The 20398-nt window shown below is 38.6% G+C and overlaps 1 protein-coding gene across 1 annotated transcript in view; it reads left to right on the top strand.

Moving 5' to 3' along the window:
* The first annotated feature begins 7806 nt into the window (after positions 1–7806).
* Positions 7807–20398, top strand: part of LOC108267250 (oxysterol-binding protein-related protein 1) — a 49855-nt gene continuing 37263 nt past the window's right edge. The window contains exons 1-14 of the mRNA XM_053681841.1: positions 7807–7968; positions 10557–10642; positions 10720–10794; positions 10917–11028; positions 11115–11200; positions 11281–11425; positions 11892–11959; positions 12042–12086; positions 12381–12454; positions 13901–13964; positions 15700–15804; positions 16909–17049; positions 18238–18316; positions 18684–18790. Coding sequence (XP_053537816.1) covers positions 7947–7968; positions 10557–10642; positions 10720–10794; positions 10917–11028; positions 11115–11200; positions 11281–11425; positions 11892–11959; positions 12042–12086; positions 12381–12454; positions 13901–13964; positions 15700–15804; positions 16909–17049; positions 18238–18316; positions 18684–18790 — 1209 coding nt within the window. The 5' untranslated portion in view covers positions 7807–7946. The remainder of the gene's footprint in view (positions 7969–10556; positions 10643–10719; positions 10795–10916; positions 11029–11114; positions 11201–11280; positions 11426–11891; positions 11960–12041; positions 12087–12380; positions 12455–13900; positions 13965–15699; positions 15805–16908; positions 17050–18237; positions 18317–18683; positions 18791–20398) is intronic.

Genomic DNA, 20398 nt, shown 5'->3' with positions numbered 1-20398 from the left:
AACATTTCCAGTTGACTGGAACTTCTTAATTATTGCCCTGATGGTGGAAATGGGCGTTTTCAATGCTTGTGCTATTTTCTTATAGACACACCCCATTCTGTGAAGCTCAACAACCCTTTTCCGCACATCACAGCTAGATCCCCTGGTCTTACCCATTGTTATGAATGACTAAGGGAATTTGGCTTGTGTGTTACCTCATATTTATACCCCTGTGAAACAGGAAGTCATCGTTGAACAGTTTCCTGTTCCTAGTCACCCAGCTGTACTAAAAAAAAATTTAAATATCAAAGGGGAATATACTTCAAATATATTTTTCTCATATGAATTCACAGGGGTGCCAATAATTGTTGTGCACCTATATTTAACAAAGATATTTATTTATATATATATATAAACCTGTGTTGTGTTTGCAATTGTTTGATATCCATGACATCAGAGTATTTTTGTGAATTTTTTTAAACAAAAGTTCAAAAGTTTAAACAATAAAGACAATTTTTTCCCAGCCTTCTTTGCTCATCTTTACCAAGGGTGCCAATATTAGTGGAGGGCACTGTAGGTGTCATGCAATCCTCTCAGCATGTACTCGAATCCCATATGACTAACTACAAGTCAAATGAGCAGACAGTAAATAAAGAAGACTAATTAATTTATTGATCTAGGAGTGAACCTACACACATGTCAATAATTTAAGGTCTCAGGATATTATGCAATCCTCTTTTCCTTTTAGTCATTACAGTCTGATGAACTAATGAGACACAGGCGTGCTAGGCTTTCTGCCTTCGTGATTTCCTATTCAGCAGGTGGGACCTCCTCCGGTGCTGGCTGAGGTGCTGACATTTTGTCTCCTTCCCCGGTAGTCTGCTACCGCTGATCGTAATTAAATTTAAGGGCAATGACAATGTTTTGCACATGTTTCTGACAGCTAAATGTCACTGTGTTCTGCTGCTTCTGGTCGACCACACCCTGTCTCTTTATTGATCTTTTATAGATCTAAACTGCTTATTAAATATTTACTAACTCACTCCGATATGAATAACGTGATCGTGTCAGAATTGAAATAACGAAACTGTTTATCATCTTTGAACTGACAAGCCGAATTAAATAAGCTTCGTGTAAAGCATAATAAATCGTTTTATTATAAGTGCAGCTGCTTGTGTTTATATTGCACGTTTACTTCCATTTAAAAAAAAAATATATATATATATATATCCAAGAATGTATTTTCAGTCTACTGAATAACTTTTATAATTTCCATAATTGTAATACGTTTCGTTTTTAGCTAGCTCATATATAAAAAAAAATCAATTTATAATGATCTTTTTCTCAATTTTATAAGGAAACGCACGTCCAAATTTGTCTAAACCAATTACCAACCGTATAACACTCAAGAAAATTAGACCAAATTGGGGTCTTAGAGGATTATAATAGATGTAGCTGATCTTCTACTGACCATTGACTTTAATTTTATAGGGCACTGAATATAATGTGAAGAAGCATAATTCCCCGATGGAGATTTTAACTAAGGCTAATATGCTAATCATCGTCTCGTCCTTCTTTCTCTCTAAAAGTACCCTGTTGAGGTTTCCATCTCCAAAAGTCCGTTGAGATTTCTATTCACTTCCATTATCTTGTCATTTGAAAAGGATTAAACATTGGTGTCTAATGTTAAGGAAGTGTAACGGCTTATAATAATCTCCAAGCTAATTAACATGACCGGGCTCTAAGGGCCGGAACGCTGCGGTTTGAATGAGCCGTATTTCCTTAATGGTTTGATGGCTGATATGGTGACAAGGGTTTTATGTAAAATATAGTAATTCAGTCCTCTAATCAAAAGCATGAATAGTGGGAAATGACTCTTGCTTTGGGAATCACTGTGATTTAAGTTGTTGGCATAGCATCAAAATGTCAATGCTAGCATCAAAAATGAACATTTGTGCATATATAGTATAGTGTCATGCAAATGCAGAATGTTGTTTTTTTGTGATGTTTTATAGATTTTCAGAGCCTCAGTGTATGGTAAAATGTCAGAAGATATATAGAAGGAATAAAACTTGACATGTTTTGAGACAAGTTTTTAATATTGGCCTTAGCACAACATTTCACAAGCGCTACTTGGTGGTCATTAGCTTGCACTGCTTGTTACATGTTTTGTTTCCACCAAACATTTGCTTTACCATATCTAGAATAAACAACTCCTGAGATATATCATTACTCTGAATCTTAAATCTAGCCTCTTTTTTAATCATTTAGGTTCTTAGGTTAGTAGATTAATTACAGTTCAAACAACAGGCTCCTTTACTTTGATGTGAAATTAATTGCAATGACAGCAATATTCGAAACATTTAAAAACATGTAGTGGTTAGATTTGGGGGCATGGTGGATTAGCGGTTAGCATGTTTGCCTCATATCTCCGAGGTTGGCAGGTTCGAATCCTTCCTCCACCCTGTGTGCACAGAGTTTGCATGTTCTCCCCATGCTTTAGGGATTTCCTCCTGGTTTGCTCTCCCAGTCCAAAGTCCATTTTCATTTCCAAATTGTCTGTAGTGTGTGAAAGGGGGAGTGAATATGTGTGTCATTGTGCCCTGTGATGGCTTGGCACCCCATCCAGGGTGTACCCTGCCTTGTGGCCTGAGTTCCCTGTTCTCCCCGTGCCGCGGGGGTTTCCTCCGGGTACTCCGGTTTCTTCCCCCAGTCCAAAGACATGCATGGTAGGCTGATTGGCATGCCCAAAGTGTCCGTAGTGTATGAATGTGTGTGTGATTGTGTGTGTGCCCTGCGATGGATTGGCACCCTGTCCAGGGTGTACCCCACCCTGTGCCCGATGCTTCCTGGGATAGGCTCCAGGTTCCCCACAACCCTGAAAAGGATAAAGCAGTATAGAAGATGGATGGAAGGATGGATAGCTAGGCTTGAATTTGCGAATGACAAAATTAGGAGAAATGAGGATTGAAAAGATGAAGAATTCTGTTAGCTCACCCTCTGACCAATCAGATTCAAGAATTAAAGAGTATTGAGCTATAATAATTATTAGCTAGCTGTATGTAGCAGTTATTTGGCAACAGTAGCAGGTTATTAGTGCATTACTTAGTGTTACTCGTAGCCTTTCATGGGAGTGGTAGGGTGGTTTGAGGGGGATTAGAGAGAGTCAATAAGATCATCATCCTGTACCTGCACTTATGGTCAGCAATATTTTATCATGTCTGATTAGATAATTGCATGAATGAGTAGGTGTACAGGCGTTCCAAAAAAAGTGCACATCATCAGTGTTCACATCAACCATCAGAATGGAGACAAGTGTGATCTCAGTGATCTCCTGAGATTTTTACCCGCAATAGTCTCTAGTCTCTAGTGTTTACATCCAGTCAACAGTAGTTCTGTAGGCAGTAATGCCTTGTTGATAAGAGAGGGCGGAGGAAAATGCTCACAAGCTGACTCACAAGAAGCCAATGGTAACCACTCAAATAGCCACTTTTTAAAAAAAAAATTTTTACAACCGTGGTGAGCAGAGAAGCATGTCAGAATGCACAACAGGCAGAACCTTAAGCAGAATGGGCTACAACAGCAGAAAACTGGATCAGCTTCCACTTCTGTCAGCCAAGACTGAGGATTTTAAGGCTGCACTGGGCACAGATTCACCCAAACTGGAAAGTTTCATCACAAACGGAGTAAGACCTGCGGGTTGGAACAAGTTTGCGCTAAGCCTGTGCCTGTGTGACTTCCTCACTTCAGAAGAATGACAATGACAACACATTTAAGCACAGCACATCAGTCAGATTTAACAGCCAATACCCACTTTCATATATCCCAGCTTTATGCTAGCTTCTTTGTTTATATAGCTTTTATAGCTAAAAATTTGCATGCAAGCACTATCCTTGACTACATTTACCATATATAGCTTCTATGTACATATAGATATCAGACATCACAGTTACAATCTGTAAATATGGATAATTATGCCTTTATAGCTTCCTGGTAACTGTAGGGTGATTTTGGGAAACCTCATTTTGGTTTAGCGGGCACGAAAGGGTAGATATTGTATTTTTCATATTTCTTTGTTTGGAATGGGGAAAGTACTCTAGCAAACTTTTGTTTATTAGTTTGGCATTATTCACTTCAAAAACCCTAATTCTCTCGCAGCAAGCTTCTCTTTTCTGTAAAGCAGCTGTGTAAAAAATGACCATTGATAAAAGTGCTATAGAAATTAAACTGAACTGAATAATTTCTGAGGGTGCGAGTCATTTTGGAACCAGCTTATTGCAGATTAAAATACAGAAAATAAGATAACACATGTTTGGAATATATATATATATATATATATATATATATATATATATATATATATATATATATATATTAGTGTTAGAATATAGTTATATAGAGTTCCTACAGTATGTGTCAGCTCAAAATACCACCTAGTGCATGAGTTTATTTTATACATTACCTTTTGATTATTTTCATAAAGGATATCAACGGTTCTGACATCTTGCTGTACAGAGAGAATTGCTAATGAATTTAGTCCAATTAGCAGGAATCTGTTCCATTTGCATCGGTCAAACACATGCTGTGCTTCATTTTTTTTTCTTCAACCTATTAGCACAGGGAGAGCACTTCAATTTTCTTTGAAGAACATTCAACCAGTCAAAATGGCACACAATTGAAGCCCAGTGTGACTCTTGTCTGAGCTCGTACACCGCCCTGGGGAACTTCAGCTGCATGAGCTCAGATCTGACCACAAATGAGCAGCGTGACAGCTGTGATGAAGAGACTGAAAGGACAGAGAAATGGAGAGGAGGGAAGTTTTCCTCAGGGAAAAGACTCACTGTGATCAGTGAGATGAGACTGATCAGAGATACAGTGGGGCACGACTGACCACAAATGAAGGACAAAGTGAGCAGGGTAGCGATGATTTGAAAGACATTTTACTAAATGGAAAAATCCACCATGAACAACTTGCATATTCGTCTTCAGATTAACACGTCGTCTTCGATGCTGTCCGAGATTTACTGATTCGACTTTAGTTGAAATCGACATGTTGGTCTTATTTCACTTTGGTTAATGGTTTCATACATTACCCACAATGCCATGCAGCTACCTCGCCCTTGCTTCGACTCTTCTTATAGAGACCATGGACATTATCTATTCAATAATGGTAAATGATCTGCACTCATATAGCGCTTTTTAACCTTAGCGGTTCTACAAAGTGCTTTACAGTGGTTCTTATTCACCCATTCACCCACACACCCACACACTAACACACTGACGGTAGCAGAGCTGCCATGCAAGGTGCTAGCTTGGGGTTCAGTGTCTTGCTCAAGGACACTTTGTCATGTGGAGTCACGTGGGCCGGAAATCGTACCGCCAACCCTACGATTCGTGGACAACCCGCTCTACCACCTGATCCACACCTGCACACAATAATCCCCCTTTCCCTCTCCCAATCATTGCAATACTGTACCTCTCACAATAGAAACGGTTCAGTAGATCACAGACGTACTGTCTTCACTTACAGTCTGCCTTTGTTTGTAGAAATGTATTTGATTTACATGTTAATAATTTGTTATAAAACAAGATCTTGGTGGCTGCAGAGCCTAATCAGGCAGCCTCATGAACTGTCCTGTCCTTTGCTTCTCCCCTGGAGCAGTGTAATTCCTGCCCCAATTAGCACTTATTGCAGTTCCATGTTCGACCACTAGATGCAATAATAACTCTATGGCATTAATTGAGCAGTTAGCATGCTGCCCCACGTGTGGAAATTCAAGCAAATCAATGTAACATCGATTTAAATTTGCCAAATAGCAACATTTTGTGAATAGTTGGTCAATCAAAAGAGGTCATTAGTATTTCAGTAGAATAGTATGTCGTGAAGATTAACATTTGAGAAAACAAAGATCTTAATATGAAAGTTTGGTGAATATGTTATCTGTTATCCAAAAATGAGCTTATCTAATGAAAAGTCACTTTTGTGACTTTGGAGGCACAGTCTGAATTACAGAAGCAGACTTTAGACAGTGATCTACATATCATGAATCAGTAATGATGAAAGTTTCATTCTAGAGTGAAACGTTTAGTGAAAATGATTTAGAAAACAGCGATTTATTTTTGCCTTCCCGCTAGAATGAATCGATACTGATGTAGTCTGATATTAGCATACTTCTGCTAATGTATATTTACTGTGTAGTGTGGTCTCAACTGGAGTGTCAGCCATTTTGAAAATCTTAAACTGCAGCAGCTTTGGGCTCTTCTTCTTCTGCCATGTGTAGTTCAAACCTGTGTTTTGGCCACACTGGCATTTTTACTCTGTTCCCAGAAAGCTATCCATCCACTATGAGAACAGCATGCACCGTGGCTGTCTGGCTGATGACCTTTATGTTATTTTCAATTAGTAAGATCCACCATCTTGGAACTGTGGAGATCACATGACAATCATATGTCATGAAATGCATTATTACATATACACGTGTTAGTAGTACCGAGACAAAAGAAAGCAATCGAATGGGAAAAAAAAACCCATTCCTATTTCTAATGAATATGCAAATTAATGTTTTAGGAACTTCTAAAGCAGGGTTCGCTTGATTTACAAATGTGGTCATGATCTCCTCTTTTGTATGTTATTCATTTCACCGATTAATATTACAAACATTACTTTACCTATAAAGATGGAATTTGTACGCTAATATTCTGAAATGTTATATTCAAACAAGCCATATTTAAATGAAGAGTGTGCAGGCTATTTTATTTTGGAAGCGTGATCTCCCAGAATGGGGACGTGAAGGCAGACATAGAATACTGCATCGGGAAAGTGACAGCTGTCTTTCAGAGGAAGAACAAAATCTAATCTAATCCTCGCCAACCATCTCCCTGAAGCTCAAGCGCTGCCCGTTTACCTCCATTGTAATACCGAGAACTAACTACTCCAATGAGACCCAGAAGGCATTAACAAGCATCGACAAGAAGCTCGACGTCTTCCAGCAGAGGAGCCCTCGCCCAAAGCCTTAAAATCCGATATTGCGATCAAATCACCGACGAAGAGGTGCTCAGAAGGAGTGGCATGTACAAGCTCCATGTCATCAGGAGACTCCATCTGGCTGGCCACATCCTCCAAATGGAGAACAATCGGATCCCCAAGACAGCAATGACATGGGTACCACAAGGTGCCAAACGTCAATGAGGACACCTCCTAAAATACATGATGAGGATCGTTCATCCAAGACTTGCAGGCGGTGAACATCACATGGGACGACACTGAGACCTTGGCTGGAGACCAGAAGTGCTGGCGAGAACTAACCGCCTGATATGCTACCTAGAATATAAACAAACTAAACTAATGCTATTTGAGTGTTTTATTCCACTATCCTGACACGCTGCACGAGTTCAGCAATAAAAACAAACGTACTTCTCATCTTCTCATATATATCATCTACCTCTGCTAGTTCCTCAACAACGTTGTCTGACTCAGACTCAGCGGAACAACAAAAGTCAAGAAAACAAACATGGGAATACACTGGAATATTTCATGAATATATATTTATTCGTTTTTTAAATGACAAATCTGGAAAAGAAAAGAAAAATGTAAGGTGGGTCCATTTGGGTTATTTTACCCAAACAGTTTCTGTTGTAGCGCCTTATATGGCAGTCCTCATATCTGTACAGTGTTACATACATGAATCCAGTCTATACTCAATATTTTTCAGGGTATAGTACTGGGCAAACTTGTTAATACTGCAGTAGATAAAAACAACCACACATCCTTGTGGTTACGTAACAGGCGCCTGGTCCTGGTGTCAGGTTACTATCTTTATTTAGAAACCATATGGCTCCTGCAAATATACAGTATAAAGACATGTAGTCTACGACCTGCTATGAACTTCTATGTAGTTCTCATTAGATAGGGACTTTCAACATCCATTTTGATTGCTTGAAACCTATTCCAAACAGCAGTGTTTTAGATGGAACAAGCTCACAGTCATGGTAAGGACAATCCAGCAGTCGTACTTTAAATAGAAAAAAAAGAAAACTCGATATAAAGTTTTCATTTGAAACTTCTCTGACTCTTCAGATAAGTGCTATATTGCATGTCTGAGATGTAAATGTAAAACAGGTCGTTCTAAGACTTTTTAGGTTGATGCTGCTCAGCTATAAGTAGAACTATATAGCTATATAAACTCTTGACCCTGGTTCAGCAAGTACTGAATTGCTACCTATTGACGGACGGTGGATGGGCTGAGTAAGTAATCAAATGGGACTGGATTTACTGTGATTACGTTCTCGCCGTTGCGTTAGGTCGTAAGAAAAAGGTACAAACTCTGACTCCGCTTCTAACATGAAGCTTTCTTCGTTTTAATGCAAACTGAGAGTCGTGAAAATAGTTACGAATCGGCGAGCGTGAGGCCGGGCATGTAAAGAATAGAAACCATTCAAAAATAGTTTCATGCCATGGGCTGCAAGAAAAACCGAAACCATTATAAAAAACAGATCTGTTTCATGATCGCAAGAAAAACCTTTGGTGTAAAATTTTCTTAAAACAAACCTGAGAAAAGTGCATTAAATAAAAAATATTACAAGTCATTAAAGGGGACGAGATTTATTGCAGCTTGTGTTGTAGTGTTGGACAAAACACTCTTGTAAAATCTAACCAGAACACAATAATGCCTCGACTTGAGTCAGTTCTGGAGACTCTGACTCCAGTTTTTGCAGGTGAAACCCGACAGCATCCATTATGGGTTTTTTTGTTTGTTTGTTTGTTTGTTTTTAAAAGAAAGAAAAACGTTTATTATGTAATATGTAACGTTCTTTACTGCCATACAAGAATATTTCTGTACCACTGACATTTTTTTGTTGAAACGGTAATGTCTGGAAACGTTTTTCTAATGACTCAATAACGCAGAGGTCATGACATAAACATCTAATAAAATGATTAGTATTTCAAGAATTAAGCACACAGTACTGTGCGTACTGTATACCAGCCATAACATTAAAACCACTGACAGGTGAAGTGAATAACATTTGATTATCTTGCTACATTGGCACCCGTCAAGCGGTGGGATATATTAGTCAGTTCTCAAAGTTGTTGTGTTGGAAGCAGGAAAAATGGGCAAGGGTAAGAATCTGAGTGACTTTGACGAGGGCCAAATTGTGATGGCGTCTCCGAAACAGCAGGTCTTGTGGGGTCTTCCAGGTATGCTCGGTTAGTACCTACCAAAAGTGGTCCAAGGAAGGATAACCGGTGAACTGGTGACAGGGTCATGGGCGCGCAAAGCTCAACAACGCACGTGGGGAAAAAAGGCTAACCCGTTTGGTCCGATCCCACAGATGAGCTGCTGTTGCACACATTACTGAAAAGGTTCATACTGGCTGTGATATAGAGGTGTCAGAACACACAGTGCATCTCAGCTTGCTGTGTATGGGGATGCGAAGCTGCACACCGGTCAGAGTGCCCATGCTGACTCCTGTCCACGGTCGAAAGCACCTACAATGGGCGCGTGAACATCAGAACTCGACAATGGAGCAATTGAAGAAGGTGGCCTGGTCTGATGACTCATGACTCTTTTACATATGTGGATGGCTGGGTGCGTGTGCACTGCTTACCTGGGGAAGAAATGGCACCAGGATGCACTATGGGAAGAAGGCGGAGGTCTGCTGGGAAACCTTTGGTCCTGGCATTCATGTTGATCTTACTTTGACACGTACCACCTACCTAAACATCGTTGCAGAACAAGAACACCCCTTCATAGCAACGGTATTCCCTAATACCAGTGTCCTCTTTCAGCAGGATAATGCGCCCTGAGACACAGCAAAAACTGTTCAGGAACGGTTTGAGGAACATGACAAAGAGTTCAAGGCGTTGACTCGGACTCCGAATTCCCCAGAACTCAATCCGATCGCGCGTCTGTGGGATGTTCTGGACAAACAAGTCCGATCCACAGAGGCGCGACCTCACATCTTACAGGACGTAAAGGATCTGCTGCCAACGTCTTGGTGCCAGATCCCCCAGCACACCTTCAGAGGTCTTGTGGAGTCCATGCCTCGACAAGTCAGAGCTGTTTTGGTGGCACAAGGGGAGGAGGACCTACACGATATTAGGGAGGTGGTTTTAATGTTATGGCTGATCACAGTACTTTACCATACTCTGTATCTGTTGTATAGATGTTTATATCTGCTGTTGGAAAATGCTTGTTTAAGGATTTTTTGTTGTTGTTGTTGAATAACCCAAAAAATTATGCCAACTCACTAGATATTCACTTACATAAAATGCAATATAATGTTGAGGGAAATTGTATTTCTTTATTTTAATTGGATGCACCAATCCCATTTTTCTCACTTTTCAGAACTATAGTGGCACTTATGAGTAGCATGCAATGTCCAATAATCTTTTAATACTGACTTTTTTCTGCCTTAATATGCAAGAAGCTGATTTTAGGCTGTTGCTGGGAGGACGCCTGTTAACTATTTTTCTATTTCAGGAAGGGATATGCTGAAGATTGAAAAACAATGTACTTCTTTCTATTCTTTTTCTTTTCTTTTTTTTTTTTTTGGATGCACTTTCGTTAACACTGCAGGCAAAACCAGGTCTAAGGGTGGATGGACGACGCTTCACCTGGCGAGTTACTTTGGCCAGAAAGATATAGTTGAAGAACTGTTAAAGGTAAGAGACATGATGTGAAAATGTGAACCAGTGAGCAGTACAGTATTGTTATTTATCACGATTTCACGTGTGTGAAGAGTGGAGTGGAGGTGAACACGCAGAATGATGCCGGGGACACTGCTCTACACATTGCAGCTGTCTGTGGAAGAAAGGTGGGTAATTCTCACTCTGCGTCATATATTTCACCTCTCTCTCTCTCTCTCTCTCTCTCTCTCTCTCTCTCTCTCTCTCTCTCTCTCTCTCACCCCTGATCTGAATCACTTTTTGTACCTAGGAGGTTGTTCTTCTGCTGTTACGGTACGCTGCATGTTCCACGCTGCTCAACGGATGTGCTCAGACCCCCAGGGATATCACCGACGATGATGAAGTCATTACTATGCTGGAAGGTGGGGACTTTATTATAGTGGCCTAGATTTATTTTAGAGTTGGTCCCTACTACTTGTCGCTTCCTGGTTGTTTTTATCCGCTCCAGCTGCTGAAAGAAGAGAAGGCAAGAAGTTGGAGGAGAGGCTTTTGGATGCAGCAAGAGATGGAGATTGTGGTGCGGTAGCTCAGGTGGTGAGTTCTGGTCGTCTGTTAGCGGTCGTCTGATAATACGAAAGATATCGGTTCTTTCTTACCCCTTGTTTTGGAAACAGCTCAGCAAGAAAAAACCTCCAGACGTCAACTGCAAGGACTCGCACGGGGATACGGCGTTACACATTGCAGCCAGCAGGGGGCATAAAGAGTGTGTGGACTTGCTGGTTAAGAGTGGAGCCAGCTTCAATGCAATGAATAAAAACGGTATGTTATAATTCATTTGGAAAGGTTGAAAATGTGTGCGTCCTTTGGTGCAATAACTAATTTTTAGATTATAACATAACACGTTAAAAAAAAAAAAAAAAAGATCTGGTCTTTAAAAGGGGACATAAAGTGCAGTTAGTTTACATTTGCTGTTAAATCGTATCATGAGAACAGCACTAGATATTATGGTGCAACATATAACCAATTACATTTAAATAAGAAACCTTCCAAGGAAAATGCTGCTTAATTATTTCACGCAAAGCATGCTGGGAAGCAATCCAAAGTTTACTCCTGAAGTATGACGAGTTATTCTATTTGCATTGGTATAAGTGGAATGTAACACTTCAGGATGTGCTGTTATTGGAAAATAATCAACTTAACAGTCACTCTGCTTTATTCCTCTCTCAAAGTTTCCGTATGCATTCATTTTACAGTTACAGTAAAGTTTCTCTGTGCTGTTTCGTAGGACAGGCTGTGTTGGACGTCGCCAACGATGATCAAATGAGATTCTTTCTGGAGAAATGTCAAGAAAATGTATGTGTGATGTTTGTCTCATACCTATTTAACACTATCTCTAAATAAATAACCGTGCACTTTTTTTTTCTCTCCCCTAAAGACTACATGTTTCACAGCTAGAAAGTTTGAAGGGTTCCTGTGGAAGGTGAGGACTGATACTTTTTAAATAAATGTATGTAACACAGATATACTGAATGCAACATGAAGCACGCATAATAATCCTGGAGAAATAAATGTCACCACCACAAGATGGCGTCCAAGAATTTCAGCTTCATCTCAGACCTACCTGAAAATAATCTCAGGCCACTGTTATGGACACAGACAAAGCCATGGATAAATTATAGTGCTATGCTGAAATCTCAGTTTGAAGTATGTTTAGGGTAAAAAAGAGAGAAAAAAAAAGAATATTTTTGCAGCTTGTCAACTTTTTATTTCACAGAGGTCAGACTTTCTGAGCTGGAACTCCCATTGGGTTGTTCTGGAGAATGGGACAGTGAGCTGGTACTGTAACCAGTAAGTATTTTAATTACATACCAGTATCTTTTGGAAACAATTTAATATTATGATTTTATATTATGATTTTATGACAATTTTTAATTCAAGTAATTCCATAATGAGTGAGACGAAGGCAACAGTGACTAAAAGGTGGAAAAAATAATTAACTATAATTGATAAATGCAAAAATGTGCCAATTTTAAGACTCAAAATCAGGAACCAAGATTTCGTCCCTGTTCTGGATTATTTCATGTCCCCTTAATAATAACCATTGAAGTACAACCTTCATTCTATCCATGTATGTACACATATGTATCGATTAAATTTATCACAATTTCTTTAAACAAAGAGAAGAGGAAGGAGGCAGACAAATGATTGAGGCATCCACAAGAAGCATCCACATCGAATAATTATTGAAATAATGCTTAACATTTGGAATTGAACTGATTCATGGTTTAATTGAATTTATTTGACTTAATTGAATCGATTTAGAGTTTAATTGATTCAGGATTGAACTGAATCAGAGTTTAATCCAATCAGGGTTGAACTAAATCAGAGTTCAATTGCATCAGGGTTGAATTGAATCAGAGTTTAATTGAATCATGGTCTAATTGAATCACTGTTTAATTGAATTTGAATCAGAGTTAAATTGAATCAGGGATGAATTGAGTCAAGGTTTAATTGAATCAGGCTTCAATTGAATCAAGGTTTAAGTGAATCAGGGATGAATTGAATCAGAGTTAAATTGAATCAGGGTTAAATTGAATCAAGGTTTAATGAATCAGGGATGAATTGAATCAGAGTTCAATTGAATCTGGTTAAATTGATTCCGATTTGAATTGAATCAGAGTTAAATTGAATCAGGATTGGATTGAATAATGTTTTAATTGAATCAGAGTTCAATTGAATCAGGGTTTAATTGAATCAGAGTTAAATTGAATCAGGGTTAATTGAATCAGGATTTAATTGAATCAGAGTTCAATTGAATCAGAGTTCAATTGAATCTTTATTGAACTGATTCATGTTTGAATTGAATCAAGAGTTAAAATTGAATCACAGTTGAATTGAACCAGATTTGAATTGAATCAGAGTTCATTTGAATTAGGGTTTAACTGAATCAGGGTTGAACTGAATCTGGGTTTAACTGAATCAGGGTTGAATTGAATTTGGGCTGAATTGAATTAGGTCTGAATTGTTGCACTAGTCTGCTTGGACGTGAACTGTGAGCATGTGATGTGTTCAGATCTGCCCAAACAAGTAAGATGAGTAAACACACCAGGATTCGATTAAAATTAACTTAGTACTGCGTAAATGTATGTAAAAATATGCAACATTATATTAATAAGCTGAGAAATAGATTTATATTTTGAAGCCACCTGAATCCCTAAACCACATTGCTATGTTGGTGTTATTTCAAGCTTTCTTTCTCTCTGTTCATGTTGTGTTCGTCCGTCTTGTCCACAGGTCCGATGTAGCGTGTGGAGATCGTAGGCAGGGCTGTAAGCCTCTTATGAACGCTCAGTGTGTGGTAAGTGCTCTAAGAACATAATAGCTCAGCAGTGTGTGTGTTCAAACTTTACACTGATCTGTCCGCACCTGCGGTCTGACCCCAGACTCCTGTGAATCCACTGCAAAGACTTGTTTTATTCCAGCAAATGTATGGTCATGTGAAGTTTTTCTTTTCTTTCTTTTCCTCTCAGTAGTCCAGTTATTAACACAAAATGCCACACACAATGAACGTGAATGTTTCAGTCAATGGCCTTTAAAAAATACAGGTTCCCTAGTTTCATTATTAACTGTATCTGCACTCCTTATTTCCTATCTATAAGATTGAGTACTTATGCAGCACTCATGTATGTGCAGATACAGCATCTTGCATGTCTAATTAGTAAAAGTAAAATAAAAATAAAAAGGCCAAAATGCGCCAGTAATGTTTCATCCACTTCTTGCATTTTGGTTCTACATCCAGATTACTGTGAAGCTGTGTTGTGACAAAGTCCATTTTTAAATGTGTTATACAAATATAATTGAATCAGATTTTAATTTAAACCATTCAGGGTTGGATTGAACCAGGGTTGAACTAAAACCAAGTTTCAACTGAATTGGACTTGAATTGAATCAGGGTTGAGTTAAATTGGATTGAATCAGAGTTGAATGGAATCGGGTTCAAAGTTTAATTTAATTATATCAGACTTTAATTGAATCAGGGTTGAATTAAATTGAATTGAATCAGTGTTCAATTGAATCAGGTTTGACGTGAATGAGAGTTGAAATGAATTTTTACCAGAGATGAATTGAATAAAGGTTGAATTGTATCAGAATGTAATTGAATTGAATTTTAACTAATTGAATCAAATTGAATCAGGGTTGAATTGAATCAGGGTTTAATTTAGTTGGTGTTGAATTGAATTGAATCCGAGTTTAATTGACTCAGAGTGAATTAAACTGAATTAAAGTTAAACTGAACCAGGCTTGTATTGAATCATGGTTGAACTGAATCAGGTTTGAATTGAATTGAATCGTTGTTGAATTAAATCGGGTTTGACCTGAATGAATCTTGAAATGAATTTTTTCAGACATAAATTGAATAAAGGTTGAATTGAATCAGAAAGTAATTGAATTGAATTTTAACTAATTGAATCAAATTGAATCAGGGTTTAATCGAATCAGGGCTTAAATGAATCGGGGTTGAATTAAATTGAATTAGAGTGCAATTCAATCTGAGTTAACCTGAACCAGGATTGTACTGAATCAAGGTTGATTTGAATTGAACCAGTATTGACGTGAATTAGAGATTAATTGAATCAGTGTTGAGTTCAATTGAATCAGATTTGAACTAAACCTGAGCTGATCTGAATCAGAGTTAAACTGAATTGCAGTGCTGAATTGCGGCAAACTGCACTAGCCTGCTTGATAAACACAACAGGATTCGATTTAAATAAAGTAAATAAATTAACAAATTCTGCAAATGTTTAAGCAGCCTACTACAGAAGCGTGTAGCATTTATCCTCAATCTCATTCCGCCCAATCATGACAGGCAGCTGGTTAGCAAAATCACTTGAGAGAGAGAGAGAGAGAGAGAGAGAGAGAGAGAGAGAGAGAGAGAAGAGACAGGCCAAAAGTGCTAAATTAAAAATATATACATTTTTAGCATTAAAACAACATTATTAGAATGATGATTTAACTGAAGTTTATGGATTATGTTTTACCACTTTAGTTTCTACCTTATGTACATATAAAGAAAATGGTGCTTTATTTTACAGGTAAAAGCCTGGGATAAATACTTTTTCACACTCAAGTGCTGTGACAGCAGTGCGCACCACTTTAAAGTGTCCTCTAGATGCGCTGAACCGGAAATCACCAGGAAAGTGAGTCATTAGGGGATTTGTGTGTGATTGTTTCAGGGATTAGCTCTTAACCCCATTTTATTTCACCTTTTACATGTTGTTATAGGAGACCCGTCATGCAGAAATAAATGTGTTTTTACATTTTTGACATTTTAGTAAGTTTTTAGGGAAATATTGCAGCGTTGGGCCTGTCGGGTAGCAGAATTTCAGTGATCTTACTCAAATCAAATCAAATCACACGGACTTGTATGGAGGATGTGCCACATTATCTAAGACTAATAATAAATTAATTTAAAATAAATAAATAAATAAAATAAACAGTCTTTTCTGCCATGGGAAAGTCTTCCATACAGAGAACATTGCACTTTCTGGTTTCTCTGTTTCTAGCTGCTAGAATGTGGGTGATGTAACTGTAAATGGATAAAAAAAAAAAAAAAAAAGGATGATGTATCATTCTTTCATACATGAACAATTGTTATATAAGACGAACATAACACTTAGGAGCATGCTGTTATTGGAAAACAGTCAACCTCAGGACGGTAAGAGTAACTCCACGTCATGTCAGACAACATAACCCTACCCCATCGTTGATTAATTTCCTACAACAGCACATTCCCAAGTGTTTTATTTTATTGTACAAGACATATAACGGATTCTGTAAATGACACGTCAGCTGTCTGATTCACATTCAGTAGCCATGATCGAGTTGTTTGTTCCTGTTTGTTAAAAAATAATCTAGTCAGTATTTAGGTGAAGTAGTCTGTTTATATTGTAGCTGGGCTAGATCATTCATGTTCAGTCACAAAACTAGGTTGAATAAATGGGACAGATTTCCGCAAAAATACCTCAGGCCGACGCACTTAGGCTTTGTCTTTACACCAGGAACCAGATATTGATAAATGTAAAATTTGGGGTTGAAAATATCATACACACTCACATCACCACAGGCGCATTTATTTTTGACAAGAGTAAAGTAGAAAAGTGCAAACAGGATAGGATTGACAACCAAATAGGCGACACGCCAAAGTTATACCAGCTAAATGTGCTTGTGTCTGCACAAAAATAGAGTCCTATTCATTTTATTCTAGCACTTACGTAATGTATAATCAATAACCGTATGGACAGAAATGGGTGGATGCCATCAAGGAGCATGCCATGTACAGTGCCCTCTGTGGAAATCCAGACAAAACACCTGTACAGGAAGGAGAAGATTTAGTGGCTGAAGATGCGATAGACCTGGGAGACTTTCTGTCACACTCTCTTCAGGTAAGATGATGTCTTTCCCGCTTTCTCTTTCTGTACAACATGAATCTTTTTTTTTTTATTTTTTTTTTTTAGTGTAATATAAATGTTACAAAATGAAATGTTTTCTTATAACGAAGTGGTGCGTTGTCATAATTCTTGAATAAGGGGTGTCCGAAATTAAGCAGTCATCAACAGATTTAATGGAACTACTAAAGGCTTACACTATTAATCGTGTTTCGAAAAGTACCGGCACTTTCCCAAGCCTTATAGTTGAATACATACCAGTTGCATCGCTCACTTAAAGTTCCCATGAAAACAAAATTATGGCTTTTAGTATGAATATGTCAGCCTTAAGGTTATCGATAAGCTGGTGCGCTCCAATACAATGACAAAGTTTGCATTTAGAAGATATACGCGTTCAAAATTTACAATCTCTCTCTACCACCGATACGGATCTACAATTCTGATGACATCATTCTGCACTTCAGCGTCTCGTCCATCCAATCAAATGCTCTCTGGAATCTGAAGTGTCCTGCCACTAACATTATAAAACAACATGGTACTTACTGTCAAGTATGGCTTAGCCTGGGCTGTGTGGGGTAAAGCAAAACGCTATTTGCTATTTAAAAAGAGGGCGGAGCAACTCGATATGTCCTGCCCTGACTTCCTGTTTCAGTGGAAATTACGTCAACCCATCGAATAATACCATGCATTTCAAGACACTTCACGGGGAATATAACGACATCCTCTTTGAAAATGTGAAGGTGTCAGCAGATACTATTATGTTGGCCAGTCTAAATAATAATGTGGTGTAAATACTAAACCATAATAAAACATTAGTCGGTAGTAGGGGTCTAACAATTCATTGTGACACGCTGCACCACGATGCACCAAAGTAATGATGTGCTTTAAAGAAACATGCGATTCACATCGTGTACATCACCATCCTATTAAATATACATGTAATGCGGTTGTACTGATTGAACAACAGAGATCCCAATCTGCGCAACACATAGAGTCGAACTATATAGAGAGCGCGCTGGATCACAATGATTGACACATATTATTGGTCACATGGTTTCACAGCCGCATTATAAACAATTCATCTACAATGCCTAAGAAAGTATTGTTACACCCCAACTGAACAGTGGAATATTTTGAATGTAAAATCTGATCACACAATATTTCTGTGCTGTTCTCTTAATACAGGCAGCTGAAAGTTACCAGAGGATGCTGGAGTCTCAGGTGGCCATGTTTGTCTCTATGGTCAAGAATGAGGACAACGATGGTAAGAGACTTTTTTCACGAGGTTCTGTCATACTGGTCCCTGTGAAGGAGTCGCTGCTATATATATGTATATATATATAAACAAAACACATTACACTGAGTGCATTAATACTAACCTGTGAGTTGTTCAAGTAAATAAATTGTTACACCATTTAGATTTGAGGATTCAAGAGCGCTGTGGTATAATTAACTGCCTTCTCTGACTATTTTTTTTTTAATTCTGTCAGCACGCACATTTCTGTCAGCAGTATCTAGTGCACACATGTTTGCGCATCTAATTAAAACCCCTTATGTAATGAAACTGACTGACAGCTTTCACTATCCTCTTCTTTCTCCGTGTGTGTGTGTGTGTGTGTGTGTGTGTGTAGATATGACAGGTCCTGAGCTCCTCAAGGCCAGACAGATATGTGAGCTGTGTAGTGAGACGAGCTCAGTGTTGAGACACTGTGTGGATCTCCTGTCCCAGCGTGAAGAGGTACGGCATCATGCTTCAATTTATAACCATGGAACTGTGATTCACACTCACACTCATCACACAGCTCCGGTCCTGAAAATGATTCCACATATTCAAGTGGGATTTGCTTAGCTTGATGCAGATCCAGACCAAATCAGTCCAGCTAAAGAAAATATGACTGTGAAAATGTGTGTACGTCTACCACAAATGTAATTTCAGTGATGGATAGACATGTCAGTCTGGGATTAATCGTGGTTGTTGGTGCCAGTCATGCTGGTTTGAGTGGTTCAGAAATGACTGATCTCCGGGATTTTCTCTAGAGTTTACAGAGAATGGTGCAAAAAATAAAAAAGCATCAAATGAGCATCAGTTCTGTGAGTGGAAATGCCTTGTTGATCAGCGAGAGGTCTGGGTAGAATGGGCAGACTGGTTTTAGGTGACCAGAAGGCTATGGTAATTCAAATATGCACCCTTTACCACAACTGTGGGCAGAAAAGCATCACATTCCAAACCTTGAGGTGGATGGGCTACAACAGCAGAAGACCACATCAGGTTCTTCTTCTGTCAACAAGAATGTTTGGATACAATGGGCATCTCACGCAATTCTAGCATTTAACCTCATACATTTTTCATTGACCACATACGTTTATGCCATTATTAATATAAAACACTTACACTCAAAATCTCAAATACGCTGGTGGGAATAAGTATTGAGCCCGGCAACATTTTTTTCAGTAAATATATTTCCAATGAGGTTATTCACATGAAATTTTCACCAGACTTTTGTGTTTACTCAAGAATTCCACACATATAAAGAAATCCAAACATTAAAGTCCATGAATGAAGTTATGTGTAATAAATTCGAATGACACATATTGAACACACTAACTGAAATGTATTTAATACTTAGTGGAGAAGTCTTTGTTTGTAATGACGGCTTCAAGACACTTCCTGTATGAAGAAATTAACGGGTCACAGTATTCAGGTGTGATTTTGGCCCGTTCTTCTAAACATATAGTCTTTAAATCTTGATTCAAGTCAGGTGATTGACTGGGCCATTCTAACACCTTGATTATTTTTCTCTGAAACCAATTGAGTTTCCTTTGCTGTATGTTTTGGATCGTTGTCCTGCTGGAAGATCCACCCACATCTCATCTTCATCATCCTGGTGGATGGCAGCAAATTCTTCTCAAGAATCTCCCGGTAAAGGGCTCCATTCATCGTTCCTTCAATTATATGAAGTCTGCCAGTACCACGTGATGAAAAACAGCCCCACACCATGATGCGTCCTCCTCCACACTTCTCTGTTGGTGTAGTGTTTTTAGGGTGATGTGCAGTGCCATTTCTTCTCCAAACATGGTGTGTAATACGACAGCCAAAAAGTTCAATTCTGCTCTCATCTGACCAGACTACACTCTCCCAGTGTTTCATAGTCTTGTCCAAATGAGTTGAAGCAAACTTTAAACGAGCTTGGACATGCCTTTTCTTTAGTAATGGAGTCTTGCGGGGTGAGTGTGAGCAGTGGAGTGCACTGTCTATTGTTTTCTCTGTGACGATTGCACCTGCTGACTCCAAGTGTTTCTGGAGCTCTTTCCGAGTGGTCCTTGGCTCTTGGTCTACTCTTCCGAC

The sequence above is a fragment of the Ictalurus punctatus genome, chromosome 7 (genome assembly GCF_001660625.3).
Source record: "Ictalurus punctatus breed USDA103 chromosome 7, Coco_2.0, whole genome shotgun sequence".
NCBI classification, from domain to species: domain Eukaryota; kingdom Metazoa; phylum Chordata; class Actinopteri; order Siluriformes; family Ictaluridae; genus Ictalurus; species Ictalurus punctatus.
The sequence above is the reverse complement of the archived record's forward strand: the minus strand, read 5'-3'. Positions and strand labels throughout refer to the sequence as shown.